Here is a 24,639-nt window from a genome sequence, read left to right on the forward strand (position 1 = left end):
CCATGCTACCGCGCTGCCCTAGAGGAGCAAGAGTAGGCCATTCGGCCCTTCGAGTCTGCTATTGCCATTCGGTAAGATCATGGCTGGTCTGGTTGTGGTCTCAATTCCATCTTTTTATTAGCAGGTGTAGGGTTCTCGGATGACCAGAAGCTTCGGTAGCACAGTGGTTAGCACTGTTGATTCACAGTGCCAGGGTCCCGGGTTCAATTCCCGGCTTGGGTCACTGGCTGTGTGGAGTCTGCACGTTATCCCCGTGTCTGCGTGGGTTTCCTCCGGGTGCTCCGATTTCCTCCCACAAGTCCCAAAAAAGACGTGCTTGTTAGGTGGATTGGACATTCTGAATACTCCCTCAGTGTGCCCAAACAGGCGCCGGAGTGTGGCGACTAGGGGCCTTTCACAGTAACTTCATTGCAGTCTTAATGTAAGCCCACATGTGGCACTAAAGAAGATTATTATGATTAGTCATCCAAAGTCTGCAAAAGAAAGACTTGAATTTATATAGCACCATTCGTGACTCGGAACTTCCCAAAGGGCTTTATGGTGAACCAAATTCATGTGATGTGCAGTCACTGTTGTAATGTAGGAACGGCAGCAGCCAATTTGTACCCAGCAAGCTCCACAAAAAAACAATATCGACCAGTACATCAGGGAGAACTCCCCGGCTCTTCTTCAAAATAATAACATAGGATCGGGGTGGGGGGGTGAAGACGGGGCCTTTGTTTAATTTCTCGGCTGAAATACAGCACCTCCAACATTGCAGCACTCCCTCAGTGCTGACATGTCAGCCGAGAGTTTGTTCTCAAGTCTCTCTGGAGTGACCGTATCCTGGGAGCAGGAATGAATGTCTAGGGCTTTCTCTGCACCATTAGGGGAATCACAGAATCTGAGGACAAGAGTCAAACAGTATGCAGGCAGTTCTGGCAGTACTGGGGAGTTTTCAGGTAACTTTGGGGAAAGGGTCTAGCAGCCCTGATCTGAAGGCTTACAGGAACATAGGCCACCAACGTTTCCCGGCCCCCCCATCCCAACCCATAGCGCTGGAGAAGTATGAAATAATACCAAAAGAAATACTGGAAATATTTCAGGTCAGTCAGTATCTGAGAGAGAAATACATGAAAACATTCTGAATGTGACGCTTCATCAGAAGAAGCGGTCAGGGGGCGGCAGGTGGCACAGTGGTTAGCACTGGGACTACGGCGCTGAGGACCCGGGTTCGAATCCCGGCCCTGGGTCACTGTCCGTATGGAGTTTGCACATTCTCCCCGTGTCTGCGTGGGTTTCACCCCACAACCCAAAGCTGTGCAGGGTAGGTGGATTGGCCACGCTAAATTGCTCCTTAATTGGAAAAAAGTAATTGGGTACTCTAAAAAATTTTTTAAAAAGAAGCGATCAGGCTCAAGATTCGAGGCTTTTTGAAAAATCATTTATGGGACATGGGTGAGGCTAGCATTTATTGCCCATCCCTAATCCCCTTGAACCACAGCAGTCCCGGAGGTGTCGGTACACCTACTGTGCTGATTCGGCGGGAGCGCAAGGATTTTGACCGAGCGACAGTGAAGGAATGGTGATATATTTCCAAGTCAGGATAGTGAGTGACTTGGGGGAGAACTTCCAGGTGGTGGTCTTCCTATCCATCTGCTGCTATTGTCCTTCCAGGTGGTAGAGGTCACGGGTCTGGAATGTGCTGCTGAAGAAGCCTTGGTAAGTTGCTGCGGTGCATCTTGTAGATGGTACGCACTGCTGCCACTATGCATCAGTGATGGAGGGAGTGAATGTTGGCAGATAGAGTACCAATCAAGCAGTCTGCTTTGTCCTGGAAGGTGTTGAGCTTCTTGAGTTTTGTTGGAGCCTCACCCATCTGGAAATGAAGAGTATTCCATTGCACTCCTGACTTGTGCCTTGTAAGGTGGTGGAGAGGCTTTGGGGAGTCAGGAGGTGAGTTACTCGCTACAGGATTCCCAGCTTCTGAACTGCTCTTGGAGCCTCGGTATTTATATGTTCAGTTTCGGGTCAATGATACCCCCTAGGGTATTGATCGTGGGGTATTCAATGATGGTAATGCCATTGAATATCTAGAGGAGATGCTTCAATTCTTTCTTGTTGGGGATGGTCATAGAATAGAATCCCTACAGTGCAGAAGGAGGCCAATCGGTCCATCGAGTCTGCACCGGCCCTTGAAAGAGCATCCTACGTAAGCCCATGCCTCAACCTTATCCCCGTAACCTAGTAACCCCACCTAATCCTTTGGACACTAAAGGGCAATTTAGCATGGCCAATCCACCTAACCTGCACATCTTTGGACTGCGGGAGGAAACCAGAGCACCCGGAGGAAACCTATGCAGACATGGGGAGAAAGTGCAAACTCCACACAGTCACCCAAGGCTGGAATTGAACCCAGGTCCCTGGAGCTGTGCGGCAGCAGTGATTCCAGTGGCAATGGTGTGGCATGAATGATATTTGCCCAAGTTGATGAACCAGAGAGCAAACTTGAGGTTATAAGTAACCCACTGTTGTCTCTTCCTTTTTGTTTCTGTTAAAAGTAAAGTTTAATATAAACAGCGGGAGTACCTTGTTCTTGAAGTAGACATCAATTGGCATAATAAATCCAGCGTAGCCAGACTCCTCCACCTTGTAAGGTGGCTCCTTGCAAACTATATTGGAAGAAGCAAAAAACATTAAGCAGGATGTTTTTCTGTTTTATATTCAACCTGGAGTGCAGAAATGTCGATCAGACCAACAGCAACACTGAAGGCCTCATGAAAAATGAGAAAGAAAATGGCCTTGTTTGTAATTCAAGCTGCTAAAACAAATTATATTCACATTAACAACAGCCTCTCTATAGTTTGTCTACAATCATCATACTGCAGCCAACAATCCAGACTTCTGAGCTTTGAAGAAACGATAAAGGTAAGTCATTGGTCTAGTTTCCTTCTCCCTTGTTGGAAACAGTCTCCTAACCTTCTTTAAGCTTTCTCCCTTGTCTATAATCGCATTTGCTCATAGAAAAGCAAAGAGGGAGGGGGGACATCCACTGTCAGCCTCACACACCACCCTCACCAAACATAATAAAGACAACTTCTGGGCCAGGCAAAGGAAAAGCAGCTTATCTTAGTCAAGACTCTGAAAAATTCTTTCCTGACTCCCCAAGACAACCAAGTGCGATTCAGCGAACTGTAGTTAGTCATCTTAAAATTGTTCTCTCTACACCTTTCCGTTCGGGTCATCTCATTTTCTGCACTGTTCTTCGTCCAATGAGGCTCTTAAACCATCTACCTGTAGATGGTCCAATGAGATTGACAGTTTTATTTGTCTTCCTTCTTGAGAAATGCCAGGCCTGTACTTGGGGACTTTTCCCCTCCAGCTATCCAGCTGAGCTGAGAATTTACTCTGTGGGAAATCACAAACGTTAATCACTGGAATGCTGTAAAATACTGCCTCAATGAGGCACTCTTAAACCCGGGGCATCACTCAGCAAACAAAATGCCTCAGTCGATGCAGCTACCCTTGTCACTGCAGTGCAGCTTAAATCCTGCCACATGCCAAGTTAAATGGGGAAGAACCAGCATACAAGACATTGGAAATAAAATCTTACCCCATGAAGCACATCTTTAGCATTTTTGCAGAGTCCTATGCTATGTGTGACATAGTGGTGGCACCAAGTGGCCAAGTGACTTGAGGTTTAATCTTTTGAATGCACTATCTTAAGCATACTAGTTTATGCAACTGTTCTTGACATTTCCCTTTTAACACAATTCCAAACAGTTTAATGAATGCGCATAAAAATGCCACCAACAAAAATAAGCACTTTGTACTTATCCAAGCATGATGTTGCTTCCTTAATTAGAAAAAATCTTTAAGTGCAAGCCAGCAATGGGGCCACTGAGACAGCCATCTCTACAACTGACATGGAGAGATAACAGATCAGTGACAACGCAACATGTCTTTGATGGGTAAAATCACGCCTGCAGGCATGTTTCTGGTTAGGAAAGTGCTGAATATTTTTGCCAATATTATACAAAAGCAAGGAACGGTGAGGGCGGGATTGCAGGGGAGGGGAGGCAGGGGAAAATGGCCGACTTGAACTGCAAAATATCTTTGATCAGACACAAACCACTGGTGATTTAAATGTTACACTTCTCAACTTAATTCTATGATTCTAACGAGGATCAAAGATTAAGGAACAGATTATACAGAACTGCCACAGATGATTCAGCGGATGTTTTAAATGGGTTCTTATCAAGTGTTCACAAGAGGACTTTAGACAAATCCTGGATTCAATAAAGATGGATAAAGAACCCAAAATACATACAGAAGGTAGGAAAAAATCTGAAGGAGGTCATTGTTATATAAAAGCTGGGAGGACTAAATGTTTATAGAGCCTCTTAGGCAGATGGATTAGATCCTGGAACTCTCAAGAAAGTGAAAAAGATTTGGTGATGCATCAACGGTTTCAGGAGTTTGTAGGCACTGTAAGAATAACCATGAAATGGATGCTAACCAACACTCTTTCAATGTTCAAATGCCCAAAACAGATGATAACCGTTTAGTGAGGCTTGCAGCTATTGAGATAAAAGATACGTGAAGGCAATGTAAGAGATCATTCTAGAAAGCGCAGGTATCATACAAAGCACTCAATATGTTTTTCGGAACAATTAGGATATGAGTAACAAACTTATTGGATTTTCTTGTGGAGGTAATTAGGCTGGTAGATGAGGACAGTATGGTAGTCGTAGTTTACTTGGATCTTTGGAAAGCATTTGACAAGCCTCCTACTCAGAGGCTGTAAGAAAGGATTGCAGAATCGAAGACAAACTCTCTAGGTGGATGCAAGGAGAGGGGGGTCACTTATCCGGAGATGGAACAGAGGTTTTGGAGAGACCTAAGGACTGCAAGTTCATTGGGGAAAACTGAGCCATAAACTGCAGATTGTTTTTTTTTAAAAAACATGCATTTATCAAAAACATTGTTTCAGTGGGAGACCATGCAATGGGCAACACCATTGAACAAGAACAAATAGCATTACAGCACAGGAACAGTCCCTTCGGCCCATCATGCCTGCATCGATCCAGATTCCTTATTTAAACCTACTACTTATTTCCCAAACGATCTGTATCCCTCCATTCCCTGCCTGTTCATGTGTGCATCAAGATACATCTTAAATGTTGCTATCATGCCTGCCTCCACCACTTCCACTAGCAACCCGTTCCAATCACCTACCACCCTCTGCGTGAAAAGCTTTCCTCGTACACCTCCTCTAAACTTTCCCCATAGGCTTGAACTATGTGTTACTTTACACTATTGGCTGGGCAGCTAGCTTGTGATGCAGAGCAAGACCAACAGCGCGGGTTCAATTCCCATACCAGCTGAGTTATTCATGAAGGCTCCACCTTCTCAGCCTTGCTCTTCACCTGAGTACTTGTGATCCTCGGGTTAAATCACCACCAGTCAGCTCTCCCCCTCAAAGGGGAAAGCAGCCTATGGTCATCTGGGACTATGGTGACTTTACTTGTACTTTACACTAGAGAAGGCGTTGAGAGATGCACAGGCGACAAAGGAGTGTTCAAGAGCACTGTTTCAGAAGCAAGTAAAAGACTGTTCAGGGTAAGGGTTATTTGAAAGTTAATAGAAGATCCGCTAACTTTAGTCAATATAGATTTAACAGCAATAAAATCGCAGTTAAAAATAATTACCCACCTTGTAAAGTCCTCTCAATTGTTCAAATGATCTACATCCTTCAAACACCACAGGAGTAAAGGTTAGGTTGACTGGGTCGACTGGGTCGACGAAACAGTGCACAGAAATACGCCTAACATAGATATACAAATGCTGCCATTGTGTTGCAGGCAGGTGGTGCTTCATGTGGTCTCCTAATCCCAATTCACAGAGATTCAGAACCTACAGCAAGACGACAATTCTTTAAAATATGAAGGTAACTACAAATCCCTAATCCCGAAACCTATATCCCCCCCACTGAAGTTGTTAAAAGGGTTGGATCCACGGGATCATGACATGCGACGGTTACAGATCATTCAATGATGAAGACACTCCTGCAAAATCCTCTCCTTCACTAAGCATACTTCATGCACCACAGGATCATACCATAGTTGTACAATTTGTGAGGGAGGAACTATTAACATATTCTCTGCAGCAGTTCAAGCAAAATGAGAACGATTAGTATGTTTTACAGGATCACACAATATAGTTGTGCTACGGAACCTACCAAGATATGCCCAACATAGCCATGGAATGGGTTGAATAACTATTCATCTCCCTTTTGGACTTCCTCCCTGCAAGCTGGTATGCACTCAACCATACAATTAAGTATCTGTTGCTTGGTAACGGAATTGCTTAGTATATTTGCATGACAAGAATCATAACCAAGAGTTCTGAAATTGCTTCACACAAAAATAGTAACTGGGTCTATGAGCAGGTATACAGTGGAAATGACAACCCACTTTCAAACTGATGTGGTGATAGATAAAACAATCTCTTGGCCCAAATAAACACGTGATGTAATGCTGACTGAGTTGTAAGAAGCAACCTTAGTCAGAAAGCAAAATGAAGTAAGGTGGTCAACAATAGGAGTGTGAGTTTGGCTACTTCCAAAAGCCAAAATATTGCTTTCCACAACACACAAAACAAAATGCTGCAAGAGGTTCAAGTGGTGGAAGCACTAACTATTGAAAAAACAAATTTAAGTTCCGAGTGAGAACTTGTGATAGTCCAACTGAGTGAAATTTCCAAATAGACTTGCATTGAGTCGCATATTGAGCCACACTCCCATAATGAACCACAGAAATAACGAAAGTAAAAGCAAATTACTGTGGATGCTGGAATCTGAAATGAGACTGGAACGCTCTTAACATGAACTCAATTTGAAGTGATTTTGAACAAATTGTAGGTATTCTAGCTTGTGAAGTACATCACTATTTGGAACTTTTTTTTCTTTTATGTTCAGGCCTATTTGGTGATGCTCATGCAAACTGGGCAACATGTCAGTTGACAGCAGTGCAGGTTGTTGGTGCAGAGTCTATCACCCTTTAATAAACAGGCTATTTATATCTCCTGGTTAATATGTAATATTTGTTGCCAATCTCTAATGCAAAGCAATGGTTCTTGTCCCTGCACATCGCCTGGATGCTGAAAGACCATGGGAATGACCATGTCAACTTTTGTTCCTTGTACATATCGTCATATCCAAGAATGAGAAACTGTGCAGGCTGGAGAGAAATGGTATTTTTGTCTTCCTCGCTTTGTCATCCTCATTTTCAAATCCCTCCTCAGGCTGGAGAGATTTTTTTTCAGTTCCTTGTTTTGAAATCCCTCCATGGTCTCACCCCTCCCTATCTCTGTAATCCCCAACAGTCCCACAACCCTCTGAGAAATCTACACTCTACTAATTCTGGTCTCTTGACCATCCTTAATTTTAATTGCGCCACCATTGGTGTCTGTGTGGCTGTCTAGGCCCTAAGCACTGATTTCCCAACCTAAACCGCTCACCCTCTCTACCTCTTTCAAGATAATCCTTAAAATCTACCGTTTTGTCCAAACCTTAAGTCATCTGCCCTAAAATTCATGTGGTTTGACGTTAACATTTGTCTAGTAATGGCCATGCAGCGGAACATTTTAACATATCAGTGGAGCTAAATAAATACAAGTTGGTGTTGTGTTCAAGTTTAAATATTTGATTAGCGAGGGAGATTAATGTGCCTGGACATTCCCTAATCCTAAATTTGTTTGAACCATCTTTGGTTGAATATGCACTCCTGAAATGTATCATGAGCTAAGGGGAGCGGTGGATCGGCTATACGAGTAATGCTCACAAATCCAAAGATGTACAGGTTAGGTGGGGTTACAGAGATAGGGTGGGGGGAGCGAGCCTATGTAGGGTGTTCTTTCAGAGGGTTGTGCAGACTCGATGGGCCGAATGGCCTCTTTCTGCATTGTAGACATTCCATGGTTCTAAATGTCCAACGAAAGGTTCTTTATCCCTGTATTACCATTAGTCCTTGTTTCCACGAGCATCCTAAGAAACCCGTACACTTCTAGGGGACCCTGGTTAGGAATCAAAAACAGAAAATACTGGACAATCTCAGCAGGTCTGACAGCATCTGTGGAGATACGGGAGCTAACGTTTCGAGTCTGGATGACTCTTTGTCAAAGTCTGGAAAAGAATACCTGCCACAATGTTCAATCCTGTTAAATATCAGGTGAACATTCTTATCTTATCACATTGATGTCTGTGTATTCGTTGGATCAAATATTGAAAAGAGGGACCAAATGTCCTCCTCTTTCGTTAAGGTTGATTTACATTACAAAAGCATTCTTTGTCCTTGTGTATTTTGCACTCAAACTTGAAGATTATCCAATTCCAGGTAAATGTCCCACCCTCCGTTTCCCGAGAGTTGAGCCTTGCAGACAAGCACCCTGCCCTGCTAAGGATATATTGGCAAGTGAGACCCTATGCCAGCAACAGACCAGTATTTACTGGTTGAAATGAAGCTGCAGTTATAAACAGGCAAGCAGTCACAACCAGGCAAGTGCCTACCTCCCTCAAGTAGAGTATTTGTACATAGCTTTCCACTATCCATGCCAATTGGAGAGTTTTGATCTTTGGCAGGGGTGGGGTTTGAAATATTATTTCTAAAGACACCAAGCTCCTAAAGGATCTGCTGTCCATCTGTGCCTGCAGATTCAAGCACCGTGCTTATGTTGAACCAATCACCCAGGTTATGCTGCATGCTAAATGTGTATTGTGAAGACCCGAACAGCTAATGAGGTTGAATGATAGCATCTTGCACTGACAGATTCAGCTTTCAAGGACAAAGCAGAGAAATTATTGACAACAATTATTCAGTGATGCACCAGACAAAAGAGGGACCGAATGTCCTCCTCTTTTGTTAAGGTTGATTTACATTACAAAAGCAATATTTTTCCTTGTGTATTTTGCATGTATGAAACTATGTATGAAAGTTGATAACATTTTCATTCTAAGATTGATCTTGGTTTGTCAAGCATAATGTTTAAATAATCTGGGGCTAATAACAATAATAATCTTTATTAGTGTCACAAGTAGGCTAATATTAACACTGCAATGAAGTTACTGTGAAAATCCCCTAGTCACCACACTCCGGCGCCTGTTCGGGAACACGGAGGGAGAATGCAGAATGCCCAATTCACCGAACAAGCACATTTTTCAGGACTTGTGGGAGGAAACCAGAGCACCCGGAGGAAATCCACACAGACACGGGGAGAACTGGCTATGACCATCTTGAACCTTTCCTGCTTGTGTTCAACACACACTTCAGTAATATCGCCATTCTCCCATTTTTTTAATCGCACGGACTAGTATTTGTAGTGGAATCTCATCTCGTTTGGAGTAGGTTTTAGGTTGCGATGGACAACAGAATTTGTCAGTCTTGACAGATAATACCTCGATTGTGGTGGAGTCCACAGATAGGTTATTCTATCTTCTAAAGCTAAAAAGGAAGGTCCAAAATCCATGCAGCTGTAGTTAATCTTCTCCAAGTTGCCATAAACCTCTTGTCGACAACCTTGTACCTGTAAGCTGGTGGGGGTAATCAAGGAGGGACTGTGGTGTGACGCTCACGTGACTATAGCTGAGAGGACACGAAGATTGCACAGCAGTCTGATGACCCATTCTTGGACATGGCACCTGATAACTCTGGAAGGTGACAGGAAAGAGCTGTTGCTGCATTATGCTCAGTTATGGTATGTTAAGTGGTTCTCATTACCTTTCCTGCCACTATTTGCAAGTTTTGTTAAGGCTTGTGTAACGCTGCAAACAAATTCCCAACTTAAGAAAGAACCTTTCATATAAAATCTGAATACATCCAAAGTATTTCATATAGTGTATTAGCTCTGCTGCAAGGTATGTCAATGTTTTACACAGGAATGTTCTACAACAATCAGTAAATGAGACAACAGAGCAATTAATTTGTTTTTATTGTTGTTTGAGGGATTAATGTTTGCCTGGGCTCCAGCAGATTCCCTAACTTTACTTCATGAGGGGATGTGGCGAAAGTGTTCCCATTAGCAGAAGGGTCAAAATTAGGAGGCCATATATTCAAAGACACATATTATCTCTAGGGTGGCACATTGGTTAGCACTGCTGCCTCACAGCACCAGGGACCCAGATTCAATTCCAGCCTTGGGCGAGTGCCTGTTTGTACTTTCTCCCCATATCTGCGTGGGGTTTCCTTCAGATGCTCTGGTTTCCCCCCACAGTCCAGAAAATGTGTAGGTTAGGTAGGGTTATGGGGCGGGAGAGTGGGCCTAAGTAGGGTGCTCTTTCAGAGGGTGGCTACAGACCCAATGGGCCGAATGTCCTCCTTCGGCACCATAGGAATCCTATGGTTCTAATGTGAATGGCAAAATAACCAATAGCGACAAGAGGGAAAATCTTCTGTGAGCTGCAACTGATTAGGATCTGGGAGGTATTGCCTGACATGTATTGATGGTGGTAGTGGTCCAATCATATCATAGATTTCAAGGGAATTGGATCAGTATCTGAAGAGAAAGAATTGCAGGGCTATGTGGAAAAGGCAGGGGAATGGGACTCGCTGAGCTGCTCTTGCAGAGAGCCAGCATGGACTGGGCCAAATGGCCTCCTTTTGTGCTGCAACCAATCTATGATCTACGAAGGTATCATGGAACCTTCAATGTTAAGTAAGCCATCAGAACAAGCAGAGAGATCTTTGTTTCACATATTACTGGGAAGATTCAATGATTGAGCTTTCAAAGTTTATTGCACAGAATGGTAGCTACAATGGCATAAACTCAGTGCGAGTAATGTAAATGTAGCTATTTCTATGTTATAAAGCAGAATGCGCAAAATGATCAATCTTAGCCCTGGCAGGTTCCATGCAAAAGATAGCAAGCAATCTGCAGTCTATGTTAGCAACCACTGCACTACATCCTCTGGTCAACTAAGGGGAGACAGTGGCGTAGAGGTAATGTCAATGGACTAGTAATCCAGGGACCCAGACTAATGCTCTGGGAGCATGGGCTTAAGTCCCCTGGAACATAAATTCAGTTAATAAAGCTGGAGTTATAAAGCTAGTCTCAGTAATGTTGTAAAATCCATCTGGACACTCGTGCCCTTTAGAGAAGGAAATCTGGCCTACCTGTGACTCCAGACCCACAGCAATGTGGCCGCCTGAATGGTCTAGCAAGCCATTCAGCTCAGGGGCAATTAGGGATGGGCAACAAATGCTGTCAGCAGCAGCCACATCCCACAAAAGTTTTAAAGAAAACTAGTTCTACCCGTTGGATTTGGCCCTGTTCTAGTGTAACCCGGTTAAATTCATGCGAGAAAGTTCATCACCTGAAATGGAAGGATATTGAACCCTGCTAAATACTGGCTGTGATGAATGTTAGAAATTGTTATATTTTATATTTGTCGTAATAATGTATTTAAAAAACAGGTTTAGGATGCACACAGGCAGTATGTCTGCTGTAGCGATAGTCAAGGGGTTGTATACCTGAGATCATCATTGACTTTAACCATTTATTTGTTTACAGAAAGTGGGCTAATGGAATATTGTTTTGAGTTTCAGAGGATCACTGGGGTGTAGATAATTTGAGGGATTATGTTTTATAGAATCCCTACAGTACAGAAGGAGGCTGTTTGGCCCCTCAAGTCTGCACCGACCCTCTGAAAGAGAGTCCACCTTGGCTCACTCCCTGTCCTGTCCCCATCATCCAGAAATCTAACCTGCACATCTTTGGACAGTAAGGGGCAATTTAGCATGTCCAATCCAACTAATCTACACATCTTTGGACTGTGCGAGCACACAGAGGAAACCCACACAGACACGGGGAGAACGTGCAAACCTTTTGGTACTGGTCATGAGACATTTTGTGGGAGGAGACAATAGAATGTTTTATGTTTAGGGTAGATAGAGATGATGGGTTCAATGGCTACACTGCGCCGGAAAAGCAGATCACCATGGCGCAGCGTGACCGATAAAAGCCAGGAGACCCCGCTCCCGGGATCTACCCGGCTCAAAACGCCTTGCGATATCAAACGCGATCTAAATCCTGGCGGGGTCACTTTTTGGCAAATCTGCATATTACAGCCGTAAGTCTCACTTTAATGTGCAGACTCCCATGGTTTTGGGATTCATCCCCTTCGACTCGGAGACCTTCAGCACGGGTCCCGACAAACGGGAACCAGTTGGAACGGCACTTGTGGGGGTCTCCTAGGGGATCGGAGGTCCCCAGCTGTATGCCCTATGGGCATGATTCATAGATTTCATAGAACTTACAGTGAAGCAGGAGGTCATTCGGCCCAACGAGTCTGCACCGGCTCTTGGAAAGAGCACGCTACCCAACCCCAAGCCTTCGCCCTATCCCCATAACCCAGTAAACCCACCCAACACTAAGGGCAATTGTGGACACTAAGGGCAAGTTGGCATAGCCAATCCACCTAACGTGTACATCTTTGGACTGTGGGAGGAAACCGGAGCACCCGGAGGAAACCCACGCACACACGGGGAGAACGTGCAGACTCCGCACAGGCAGTGACCCAAGCCGGGAATCGAACCTGGGACCCTGGAGCTGTGAAGCAATTGTGCTAACCACTATGCTACCCGTGCTGCCCTGGCACTTCAGGTGCCAGTTGGGTACCAGCCTGGCACTGTCAAGGTGCCCAGCTGCACTGCCAGCTAGCATGGGCACTCTAAGGTTGGCACTGCCAAGCTGGCATTTTTTGCACACGCATGATCGGGCCGGGGTGCCCTACATGGGTGTTGCGGGGCACGGGTGGGGGTCGTGCCAGGGACCCTCCCATTGTGCGTTCGGGCTGGGGGTGGTCCCGGTTCGCTTTGTGGGCCTCAGAGATTGGAATGCCTTGTAAACATTGCTTCCCGATCTCTCGTTACACTGGGGAATTCTGGCGAGCGGAGCTCCCACTGTACAAAACGGGGTTATGTGCGGCCTTGGCCGCATGTTCCCTGTGGTAACCCCTTATATAACATGAGTTCCACTGAATTGCCACGTGTTTCTCGGCACTGTGAACATCGGGAAACCCGCAGCTCAATGAGCTCGCTATGGGACTTTGTTCCTATTTAGTTGAATCACGCCCACTGTAATTAAGGGGAGGAGCCAGGTCTCTCTGTAGTTTCAATTTGCCACAGGATTTTAAGTTGAACAGATGTGTCTTGAGTTCGCTCCTGAAAGGTTCTCTCCCAGGTCTCGGCACAGAGAAAAGCAAATAAACCTTATTGTTAACTTTATTTATAAGTGGTCTTTGAACTATATTGGTTTGCTTAATTGGAATATATATAGTTGCAGGTGGAGGGAGTAGGTCAATGTTTTTTCTTTTATTTAAGAACTATGTTTAACTGTTAACTTTAAAGCTATTTCTTTGTGACTTCCGGGTGCGGCGATGACCAGCTAAGTCGCACGTTTCGGCAGCTCCCGGTGGAAAGGACTTTTGGGCTCTTAATAGGAGCCCCAACGGCAATTTTAACGGCTAAAAACACTGTGCGGTAAACCAGAAGGGAATCCCCCCTGGACACGGATGGAAAAAGGAGAGGAAAGTGGCCGGATTGCGGTGGATCCTCTAGAGCAGCGGCCAGGAAGGCAGGCACAAACCAAGATGGCGTCGGAAGGAGGCAGTTTAATATGGGGCCCTGACCAACAAGAGTTCCTGCGGCGTTGCGTGGAAGAACTTAAAAAGATGAAGAAGGAGCTGGCCCCGATATTACAGGCGATTGAAGGGCTAAAGGAGGAGCAAAAGACCCAGGAGCAGGAGCTTCGGGTCGTGAAGGCAAAGGCTGCTGAGAATGAGGACGACATACAGGGCCTGGTGGTGAAGACAGAGATGCACGAGGCACAACACAAAAGGTGTGTGGAAAGGCTGGAGGTGCTGGAGAATAATGCGAGGAGGAAGAATTTAAGGATTCTTGGTCTTCCCGAAGGTGCAGAAGGGGCGGACGTCGGGGCATATGTGAGCACGATGCTGCACTCGTTAATGGGATCGGAGGCCCCGACGGGCCCGTTGGAGGTGGAGGGAGCCTATCGAGTTATGGCGCGAAGACCGAGGGCTGGAGAAATTCCTCGAGCCATAGTGGTGAGATTTCACCGATATAAGGACAGAGAGATGGTCCTCAGATGGGCAAAGAAAACTCGGAGCAGCAGGTGGGAGAATGCGGTGATCCGCATATATCAAGATTGGAGTGCGGAGGTGGCGAGAAGGAGGGCAAGCTTTAATCGGGCCAAGGCGGTGCTGCACAAAAGGAAGGTTAAATTTGGAATGCTGCAGCCGGCAAGACTGTGGGTCACACATCAAGGGAAACACCACTACTTTGAAACGGCAGAAGAGGCGTGGACATTTATTGTCGAGGAGAAACTGGAATAAGCGGGCTAGAAAAAGAACGTTTGGGACAAAGTGGTGGGGCGAATATGTGGGGTGAAGAGGGGGAAAAGGGGGAAGAGATGATTTCCCAAGTTGTCAATCCTGCGACCCTGTAACTTTTCTCTCTCCCCCATGTCGTGGGGGAGGGAGGATGAGGAGCTGGGGGCGCCGGCCATTGGGGGCGGGGCCAAATGGGAAGCGCGGGCTTTGTTCCCGCGCTATGGTAATCATGGTGGGAACAGGGAAGCAGGAAGGAGGGGGCCTCGCACAGTGGGAGCCGAGGTCACGGGGGGAAGCCGAGGTCGGCCAGAATTTGCTGACTTCTGGGAGCAACATGGGGGGTGCAATTACGCTAGTGAGGGATCTAGCGGGGGGGTGGGGGCGGGGGGTTAACTGGGTTGCTGCTGCTGGGGAGAAGGGGGAGCTGGTATGGGGTGGGGTGGTTGAGGCGGGAGGGTGCCATTGGGGGGAGATACGGCTACGTGGGAACCGGGTGAGGAGCTGGATTGAAAAAGGAGATGGCTAGTCGACAAGGGGGGGAGGGGTGTAAAGAGCCCCCCCAACCCGGCTGATCACGTGGAATGTGAGAGGGCTGAACGGGCCGATAAAGAGGGCACGGGTACTCGCACACCTAAAGAAACTTAAGGCAGATGTGGTTATGCTGCAGGAGACGCATCTGAAACTGATAGACCAGGTCAGACTACGCAAAGGATGGGTGGGGCAGGTGTTTCATTTGGGGCTAGACGCAAAAAACAGAGGGGTGGCTATACTAGTGGGGAAGCGGGTAATGTTTGAGGCAAAGACCATAGTGGCGGATAGTGGGGGCAGATACGTGATGGTGAGTGGCAAATTGCAAGGGGAGGCGGTGGTCTTAGTGAACGTATATGCCCCGAACTGGGATGACGCCAACTTTATGAGGCGTATGTTCCCGGACCTAGAGGTGGGAAGTTGGTAATGGGTGGAGATTTTAACACGGTGCTGGACCCAGGGCTGGACAGATCGAGGTCCAGGACCGGAAGGAGGCCGGCTGCAGCTAGGGTGCTTAAGGACTTTATGGAGCAGATGGGAGGAGTAGACCCCTGGAGATTTAGTAGACCTAGGAGTAAGGAGTTTTCGTTTTTCTCCTATGTCCACAAAGTTTATTCACGGATAGACTTTTTTGTTTTGGGAAGGGCACTGATCCCGAAGGTGACGGGGACGGAGTACACAGCTATAGCCATTTCGGATCACGCTCCACATTGGGTGAACCTGGAGATAGGGGAGGAAAAAGAACAGCGTCCACCCTGGAGAATGGACATGGGATTATTGGCAGATGAGGGGGTGTGTTTAAGGGTGAGGGGGTGTATTGAAAGGTACTTGGAACTCAATGATAATGGGGAGGTTCAGGTGGGAGTGGTCTGGGAGGCACTGAAGGCAGTGGTTAGAGGGGAGCTGATATCTATTAGGGCACATAAAGGAAAGCAGGAGGGTAGGGAAAGGGAGCGGTTGTTGAAAGAACTTCTGAGGGTGGACAGACAATATGCGGAGGCACCGGAGGAGGGACTGTACAGGGAAAGGCAAAGGCTACATGTAGAATTTGACTTGTTGACTACGGGTAATGCAGAGGCACAATGGAGGAAGGCACAGGGTGTACAGTACGAATATGGGGAGAAGGCGAGCAGGTTGCTGGCCCACCAATTGAGGAAAAGGGGAGCAGCGAGGGAGATAGGGGGGGGGTGAGAGATGAGGAGGGAGAGATGGAGCGGGAAGCAGAGAGAGTGAATGGAGTGTTCAAGGCATTTTATGAAAGATTATATGAAGCGCAGCCCCCGGATGGGAAGGAGAGAATGATGTGTGCTTTCTGGATCAGCTGGAATTTCCTAAGGTGGAGGAGCAGGAGAGGGCGGGACTGGGAGCACAGATTGAGACGGAGGAAGTAGTGAAAGGGATTGGGAGCATGCAGGCGGGGAAGGCCCCGGGAGCAGACGGATTCCCAGTTGAATTCTATAGGAAATATATGGACTTGCTGGCCCCGCTACTGATGAGAACCTTTAATGAGGCGAGGGAAAGGGGGCAGCTGCCCCCGACTATGTCAGAGGCAACGATATCGCTCCTCCTAAAGAAGGAAAAAGACCCGCTGCAATGCGGGTCCTATAGGCCTATTTCCCTCCTGAATGTGGACGCTAAGATTCTGGCCAAGGTAATGGCAACGAGGATAGAGGATTGTGTCCCGGGGGTGGTTCATGAGGACCAAACTGGGTTTGTGAAGGGGAGACGGCTGAATACAAATATACGGAGGCTGCTAGGGGCAATGATGATGCCCACACCAGAGGGGGAAGCGGAGATAGTGGTGGCGATGGATGCCGAGAAAGCATTTGATAGAGTGGAGTGGGATTATTTGTGGGAGGTGCTGAGGACATTTGGCTTTAGAGATGGGTATATCAGATGGGTACAGTTGCTGTATAGGGCCCCGATGGCGAGCGTGGTCACGAATGGACGGGGGTCTGATTATTTTCGGCTCCATAGAGGGACGAGGCAGGGATGTCCTCTGTCCCCGTTATTGTTTGCACTGGCGATTGAGCCCCTGGCCACAGCATTGAGGGGTTCCAGGAAGTGGAGGGGAGTACTCAGGGGAGGAGAAGAACACCGGGTATCTCTGTATGCGGATGATTTGTTGCTATATGTGGCGGACCCGGCGGAGGGGATGCCAGAGATAATGCGGATACTTGGGGAGTTTGGGGATTTTTCAGGGTATAAATTGAACATGGGGAAAAGTGAGTTGTTTGTGGTGCATCCAGGGGAGCAGAGCAGAGAAATAGAGGATTTACCGTTGAGGAAGGTAACAAGGGACTTTCGGTATTTGGGGATCCAGATAGCCAAGAATTGGGGTACATTACATAGGCTTAATTTAACGCGGTTGGTGGAACAGATGGAGGAGGACTTTAAGAGATGGGACATGGCGTCCCTGTCACTGGCAGGGAGGGTGCAGGCGGTTAAACTGGTGGTCCTCCCGAGATTCCTTTTTGTGTTTCAGTGCCTCCCGGTGGTGGTCACGAAGGCTTTTTTCAAAAGAATCGAGAAGAGTATTATGAGTTTTGTGTGGGCCGGGAAGACCCAGAGAGTGAGGAGGGGATTTGTGCAGCGTAGTAGGGACAGGGTGGGGATGGCACTACCGAGCCTAAGTGAGTACTACTGGGCCGCCAATATTTCAATAGTGTGTAAGTGGATGGGAGAAGAGGAGGGAGTGGCGTGGAAGAGATTGGAGAGGGCGTCCTGCAGTGGGACTAGCCTACAAGCTATGGTGACGGCGCCGCTGCCGTTCATACCGAAGAAATACACCACAAGCCCGGTGGTGGTGGCTACATTGAAAATTTGGGGGCAGTGGAGACGGCATAGGGGAAAGACGGGAGCCTCGGTGCGGTCCCCGATAAGAAATAACCATAGGTTTGTTCTGGGGAGAATGGATGGAGGATTTGGAGCATGGCAAAGAGCAGGGGTAGCACAATTGAGAGATCTGTTCGTAGATGGGACGTTTGCGAGTCTGGGAGCGCTGACGGAAAAATATGGGTTGCCCCAAGGGAATGCATTTCGGTATATGCAACTGAGGGCTTTTGCGAGGCAACAGGTGAGGGAATTCCCGCAGCTCCCGACGCAGGAGGTGCATAATAGAGTGATCTCAGAGACATGGGTGGGGGATGGTAAGGTGTCGGACATATATAGGGAAATGAGAGACGAGGGGGAGATCATGGTAGATGAGCTGAAAGGGAAATGGGAAGAAGAGCTGGGGGAGGAGATTGAGGAGGGGCTGTGGGCTGATGCCCTACGTAGGGTAAACTCATCGTCCTCGTGTGCCAGGCTAAGCCTGATACAATTTAAGGTGTTACACAGGGCGCATATGACTGGAGCACGGCTCAGTAAATTTTTTGGGGTAGAGGATAGGTGTGCGAGATGCTCGAGAGGCCCAGCGAATCACAGCCACATGTTCTGGTCATGCCCGGCACTACAGGGGTTTTGGGTGGGGGTGGCAAAGGTGCTTTCGAAGGTGGTGGGGGTCCAGGTCGAACCAAGCTGGGGGTTGGCTATATTTGGGGTTGCAGAAGAGCCGGGAGTGCAGGAGGCGAGAGAGGCTGATGTTTTGGCCTTTGCGTCCCTAGTAGCCCGGCGCAGGATATTGTTAATGTGGAAGGAAGCCAAACCCCCGGGCGTGGAGACCTGGATAAACGACATGGCAGGGTTTATAAAGTTAGAACGGATTAAGTTCGTATTAAGGGGTTCGGCTCAAGGGTTCACCAGGCGGTGGCAACCGTTCGTCGACTACCTCACAGAAAGATAGAGGGAATGGAAAAGAAGAAGACAACAGCAGCAACCCAGGGGGGGGGGGGGGGGGGGGGGGGGGGGAAGAGAGAGAGAGGAATCGGACGGACTCTCAGGGATGTTATTGTATATGTATAGGCACTTGTTTTAGGTAATGTATATTGGACTGTTGGATTGTATCTTTGGAGAGTATTTATTCTTGACCAGGCAGTTGCCATTTAGTTTGGTTTTTGTTTCTGTTCATATATTATTTATTTATTTAAAACTGTCCACTGTTATTTATATTGCTTTATTGTTGTTTAAATGAAACACTACGTACTGTTATGTTTGGCCAAAAAATCTTGAATAAAATATATTTTTTTAAAAAAGCTATTTCTTTGTTGCTAATGTGATTTATTCGGTGTTTAAATTAAGGTTTGTTTTAACATAAAAGATTCCTATTGGTGAGTGTTATCACTTCTGGGGTGAAGTATCCTTTCCTCACAGTTTACAAATTGCAAGCAGTTGGGATCTCATTGGGAAAGTATGATCTATCTTACGGATAGATTCAGATAGATTTTCTGCATCAGGGCACGACGAGACGAGAAATGGGTATGTGCCACGGGAACCCTGCAGTGAGCACTTTGGGGGGATGCAATCATCAGCAAAAAATGGAAAATTGGTTTTGCAATCCACCTGTTCTAAATCATATGCAGGTTGTTTGGGGACAGTGGTTGAAAGAAGGTCTCAAATGATAAGAGTAAATAAGAATTGTAAATCTACTCTTCGAACTGCCCTCATAGATCAAAGCACAACTTTTATTGAGTAGGGATGAAAATGGATGCTGTAGAATCACAGAATGATACAGTGCGGGAGGAGACCATTTTTACCCTTTCACCACTGCTGCCTCACAGTGCCAGGGACCTGGGTTCAATTCCAGCCTCAGGTGACTGTCTGTGTGGAGTTTGTACGTTCTTGCTGTGTCTGCATGGATTTCCTCCAGGTGCTCCTGTTTCCTCCCACAGTCCAAAGCTGTACAGGTTAGGTGGATCGGACATGCTAAATTGTCCCTTAGTGACCAAAAAGGTTAGATGGGATTACAGGGGTGGGATGGGGTTGAGGGCCAATATAGGGTGCTCTTTCAGAGGGTTGGTGCAGACGCAATGGGCCGAATGGCTTCCTTCTGCATTGTAGGGATTCTATGATTCTATCCATCATGCCAGTTGGCTCTTTCAAAGAGCTATCCGATTCATCCTATTCCCCTGCTCCATCCTCATAATCCTGAAAAATTAACCCCTTCAAATATTTAACCAATACTATTTTGAAAGTTGTAATTGAACCTGCTTTCACTATCCTTTTAGGCACTGCCTTCCAGACCTTAACAACTCATAACAAATAAAAAAAATTATTTCCTCTTGTTGCCTCCACTTCTTTGGCCTCTCTTCTGGGACCAATTCTTGTTTACTCTTATCAAAACCAATCCCGATTTTGAACATTATCAAATTTGCCCTTAATCTTTCCTACTCCAAGGAGAAAAATGATAGTTTCTCTAGACACCGCCTCTGTATCTTCTCCAAAGTCTTGAGATTCTTCTGAAATCTCATTCAATACAAAGTGAACTCGAAAGCCACTTGAGCCCAAATTCCTTTTAGTAACTGTTTAAAAAAATCCCAAAGAGAACTCTAAAGCTGAGATTTGCTGGTCCCACTGAAACTCAATTAACTTCTGCCTGGCCCGCTGCATCCCTCACAGCGGGTCGGTGCAGACGCGATGGGCTGAATGGCTTCCTTCTGTACTGTCAGGATTCTATGATATAAAATCCCGGTCTATGCTCTTGTGAAACAGCAACACCAAATAATGTGGCATCAATGACAACCATTTTGGTTTATTTGGTCCTCGGATTGCTTGAAGACAGACAGATACCATCCCCACAAACCTTGGTGGTCCCATCATCCTCCTCTTGGGCCCATTTCAGTTTGATTCTACACTGCATTAATGCATTCTCCACCGACAAGCAAGTCGAATGTCAATGCACAGGGCTGCGCAGCACTGTGGCAATCACCGTGGCCTCACAACACCGAGGACCTCGGTTTGATCCCAGCCCCAGGTCACTGCCCGTGTGGAGTTTACACATTCTCCCTGTGTATGCGTGGATCTCACCCCCACAACCCAAAGATGTGCAGGATAGGTGGATTGGCCACGTTAAATTGCCCCTTTAAAAAAAAGGAAGAATGCCAATCCACCAGTCAGCAGGGGGGAAGAAGCCTTGGGGACTCTCGTCGAGCAGTGCTAGTATCTCCTGTCCGGGGTGTCTCTCAACTGTCAAAGAGTTTTCTTTTGAAGGGATTGGGTGTGTTTGCAAATGAGTATCAAATGTGTCCTTGGCACCAAAGCAACGTCAGCGTGAAGTCATGTCTTTTGTGAGGAGAAATGCCAGCACAACCCATATGGCTTCAAAAATCAATCAGCGACATCTAGATGAGGACTAACAAGACAACTGCTGATGCTTGGGTCTTGCTGCAGTTTGTCCATTTTGCCTTCAGTACTGGGGACAGGTGAAATTAAGGTGTTCTTTCCTGGTTCACTGAGAATCCAAAGTGAATATGGCAGTGTAAGGCATTACCTGGAGTTATAAATAGGCTGCTCATTGTGGAATTTAGGAGCTTTCGGCAAACTTTGGAATCTACCTACTATCAAAGGCAGATCAGCCAAGATCTTATTGAATGCAGAGCAGACTCGAATAGCCGTATGTTTGTAAATGGGACAGTACTCAATTCCTTTCTTGATGGAAGCAACACAGGGTCAATGTCTGTCAGTGTAAACAAAGAAAAAGACCAGTTCTGCAAGTGTGCACGCTGCACGTGGTGTAAATTCAACTCCTTTAATGCGCTTTGATTGTCTTTGTACTGGGCACCTAGAAAACAGGTGGTTGGCTCAATGATGGAAACTTATGGCTTTCACGGAGCATGGCTAAAACAGAACATTTTATTTTTGTATGGTTGATATTTAATATGGGACAAATCGTTGGTTGGCACCGATTCCTCAATTTCCGGAAAAATCTGCACAATCCCGCTCGATGGGAATTGAATGCACTTTTAGGGCTACAGGTCCCATCTCGTTAAACTTTGTCCAAGAAAAGAAAACAGAAGCTTGTCCCAATCCTTCAATAGGAACAGCAATCCAAGGGAACACAAAACGCCTCTATTAACCCTTCCCCTCCTGTCCAGATTGGCCCCCATAACCCTCCCCTCTAGTCCGGATCTGCCCCCATACCCCTCCCCATCGCGTCCAGATCTGCTCCCATACCCCTCCCCATCGCATCCAGATCTGCCCCCATACTCCTCCCCTCCGGTGCAGATCGGCCCCCGTACCTCTCCCATCCGATCCGGATAGGCCCCTGTACTTCTCCCTTCCGGTGCAGATCGGCCCCCGTACCTCTCCCATCCGATCCGGATAGGCCCCTGTTCCCATCCGATCCGGATAGGCCCCTGTACCCATCCCCTCCGGTCTGGATCGCCCCGTACCCCTCCCCTCGGGTCCGGATCACCGCCATACCCCTCCCAACCCGGTCCGGATCAGCCCGTACTCCTTCTCTCCGGTCTGAATCGGTCCCTGCACCCCTCCCCTCTGGTGCAGATCGGCCCCCGTACCTGTCCCATCCGATCCGGATAGGCCCCTGTACTGCTCCCCTATAGATCACCCAGTACCCCTCCGCTCCGCTCCAGATCGGCCATTACCCCTCCCTTCCAGTCTGGATCGCCCTGTACCCCTCTCCTTTGGTATGGACCGCCACAGTACCCATCCCCCTCTGGTCTGGATCGCCCCAATATCCCTCCCCTCCGGTATGGATCGTCCCCATACTCCTCCCTCTCCCCCCCTGTCCGGAACATCCCCTTACCCCTCCCGTCCTGTCCGGATAGCCCCCGTACCCCTCCCATCCTGTCCGGATCGGCCCACGTACCCCTACCCTCCGGTTCGGATCAGTCCCAATACCCCTTCCCTCCGGATCGCCCACATACCCCTCCCCTCCGGTCCGGATCGGCCCGCCCTGAACCCCCCTTCCCCTCCAGTCCGCCCCCATTCCCCTACAGTCCATCCCCTTAGCCCCCGCCCCCCCCCTTACCCATCACCTCCCCTCAAATGCCTGAACCACTTACCGTTGAAATGTACCTACTCTGTCCCTTTCAACATCCCCTTTACGATAGCTGGTTCCATAAAAAAGGGGGGCACTCCTTTCTTCCCTGCACCCCAGTCACTCCACGCCAATGCAGCCAGGGGTACTTCACTTCCCCTCTCTCACCCAGCCTGCGTGAGAAAGGTTGCGCGAGACTGTGTTTTGGGAATTACAGTGAGGGGAAGTTCATCCACCACGGTAATCCGATAAAGATTGCCACTGAGGTGGAAGTTATAGGCCAATATATTGAGGACGTATACCACCTGGGAATGGTAGACCACATACATTACTCATGTGCAACATAACCACACTGGTGTATGCTAGTGGTATGCAGTTTCCCCAAGAAGCGATCAAATTAAATTACACTCTTGCTGTGCATGAAGCGTGGGTAAAAAAAGAGCAATTATTATTTTTAGAAATAAGTTTAATAAAAGTAATTTTCCAAAGAGATGCAGGAAAGATATCCTCGGGGCCAAAGGTCTCTTAGAAGTCCAAGAAGCGGGATCCAACAAACATTATTGGCATCGTGGCAGCAGCATAGAATGAAAGTCATGAAAGCATGATCGTTTACCAAGACCAGGAGGATTCAAGCTGGCAGAGAAGAGAGAGCCAAAACCCCAGAAGTATCTCTGGGAACACCAGTAAATTAATTATGAAAATAGGGCAGTAAAGAGAATTCACAGCATCTTTGGAACTTTAGCAATGGATGAGGAACAGCGGCTGTGGGAAAGCAGCAAGACGGTTATTGCTTCCATCAATAAAACCACAATTCTAGCCTTTGAGGATACAAGCAGAGGGATGAGACTGATAATTGCCAAATACAATAAAGTCTTTGTGTCAGCAGGCATGACAAAGCGAGATGCATTACCCAATAAAAATGTAGGGTCAGAGTGAGCTTTACAATTTGTTATGCCAAAGAAAACACAAAATCAGGAACACCCAGATCAGTAAGGTGCCCATTCAGACTACAGCAGAACAGCAAATAACTCTAGAAAGGCCACCCCAGTTGGATGATTAGCGTCAAACAGGACAGGAGCAGTGTGTGATTTGTCGCAACATATTCCGCAAGAGTCTAATGTGGGATACCAGTGCAAGGCACGGTAGCACAGTGGTTAGCACTGCTGCTTCACAGCACCAGGGTCCCAGGTTTGATTCCCGGCTTGGGTCACTGTCTGTGCGGAGTCGGCACATTCTCCCCATGTCTGCGTGGGTTTCCTCTGGGTGCTCCGGTTTCCTCCCACACAAGTCTCAAAAGACGTGCCGCTAGATGAATTGGACATTCTGAATTCTCCCTCCGTGTACCCGAACATGCGGCGGAGTGTGGCGACTAGGGGATTTTCACAGTAACTTCATCGCAGTGTTAATGTAACCATATTTGTGACAATAATAAAGATTATTATAGTCAGAAGGACCCCAGAGGTGAGAAAATTATATAATCCAAGTCACTATGTGAAATAAGGAAAAGGTCTGACAAATTAGCTGAAATACTGGGTTGACAGGTCTTGTGTATGTTCTGCTTTTCTTAAATTCATGGAACGAGTGTGTCACTGACAAGGCCAGCATGCATTGCCATTCCTACGTTCTCTTAAGAGGCCAGTGAAGAGGGACTTATTGAACCGCTGCAGTCCATATGGTCATTAGTTGAAAAACTCCAAGACTTTGACCCAGCTACGATGAAGGATCAGTGATATGTTTCCATGTCAGGGCGGTATGTGTCTTGAAGGGGGGGGGGGGGTTTGCAAACAGGCCTGCTACCCTTATTCGTCTAGGTAGCAGAGGTTGCAGATTTGGAAAGTGCTGTTGAAGAAGT

At 47.2% G+C, this 24,639-nt stretch overlaps 1 protein-coding gene across 5 annotated transcripts in view; it reads right to left on the reverse strand.

Annotated features, from left to right (window-relative positions):
- LOC140395122 (protein ENL-like) overlaps positions 1-24,639 on the reverse strand; it is a 113,757-nt gene that overhangs the window by 50,134 nt on the left and 38,984 nt on the right. For all 5 annotated transcript variants that reach the window (XR_011936112.1, XM_072482577.1, XM_072482578.1 and 2 more), the window contains exon 3: positions 2,569-2,651. Coding sequence is in view for 4 of the 5 variants with exons in the window: in XM_072482577.1 (XP_072338678.1) it covers positions 2,569-2,651 (83 nt within the window). In the remaining variant the exon portion in view is untranslated. The remainder of the gene's footprint in view (positions 1-2,568; positions 2,652-24,639) is intronic.

Source organism: Scyliorhinus torazame, chromosome 18, assembly GCF_047496885.1.
Source record: "Scyliorhinus torazame isolate Kashiwa2021f chromosome 18, sScyTor2.1, whole genome shotgun sequence".
Taxonomy (NCBI): domain Eukaryota; kingdom Metazoa; phylum Chordata; class Chondrichthyes; order Carcharhiniformes; family Scyliorhinidae; genus Scyliorhinus; species Scyliorhinus torazame.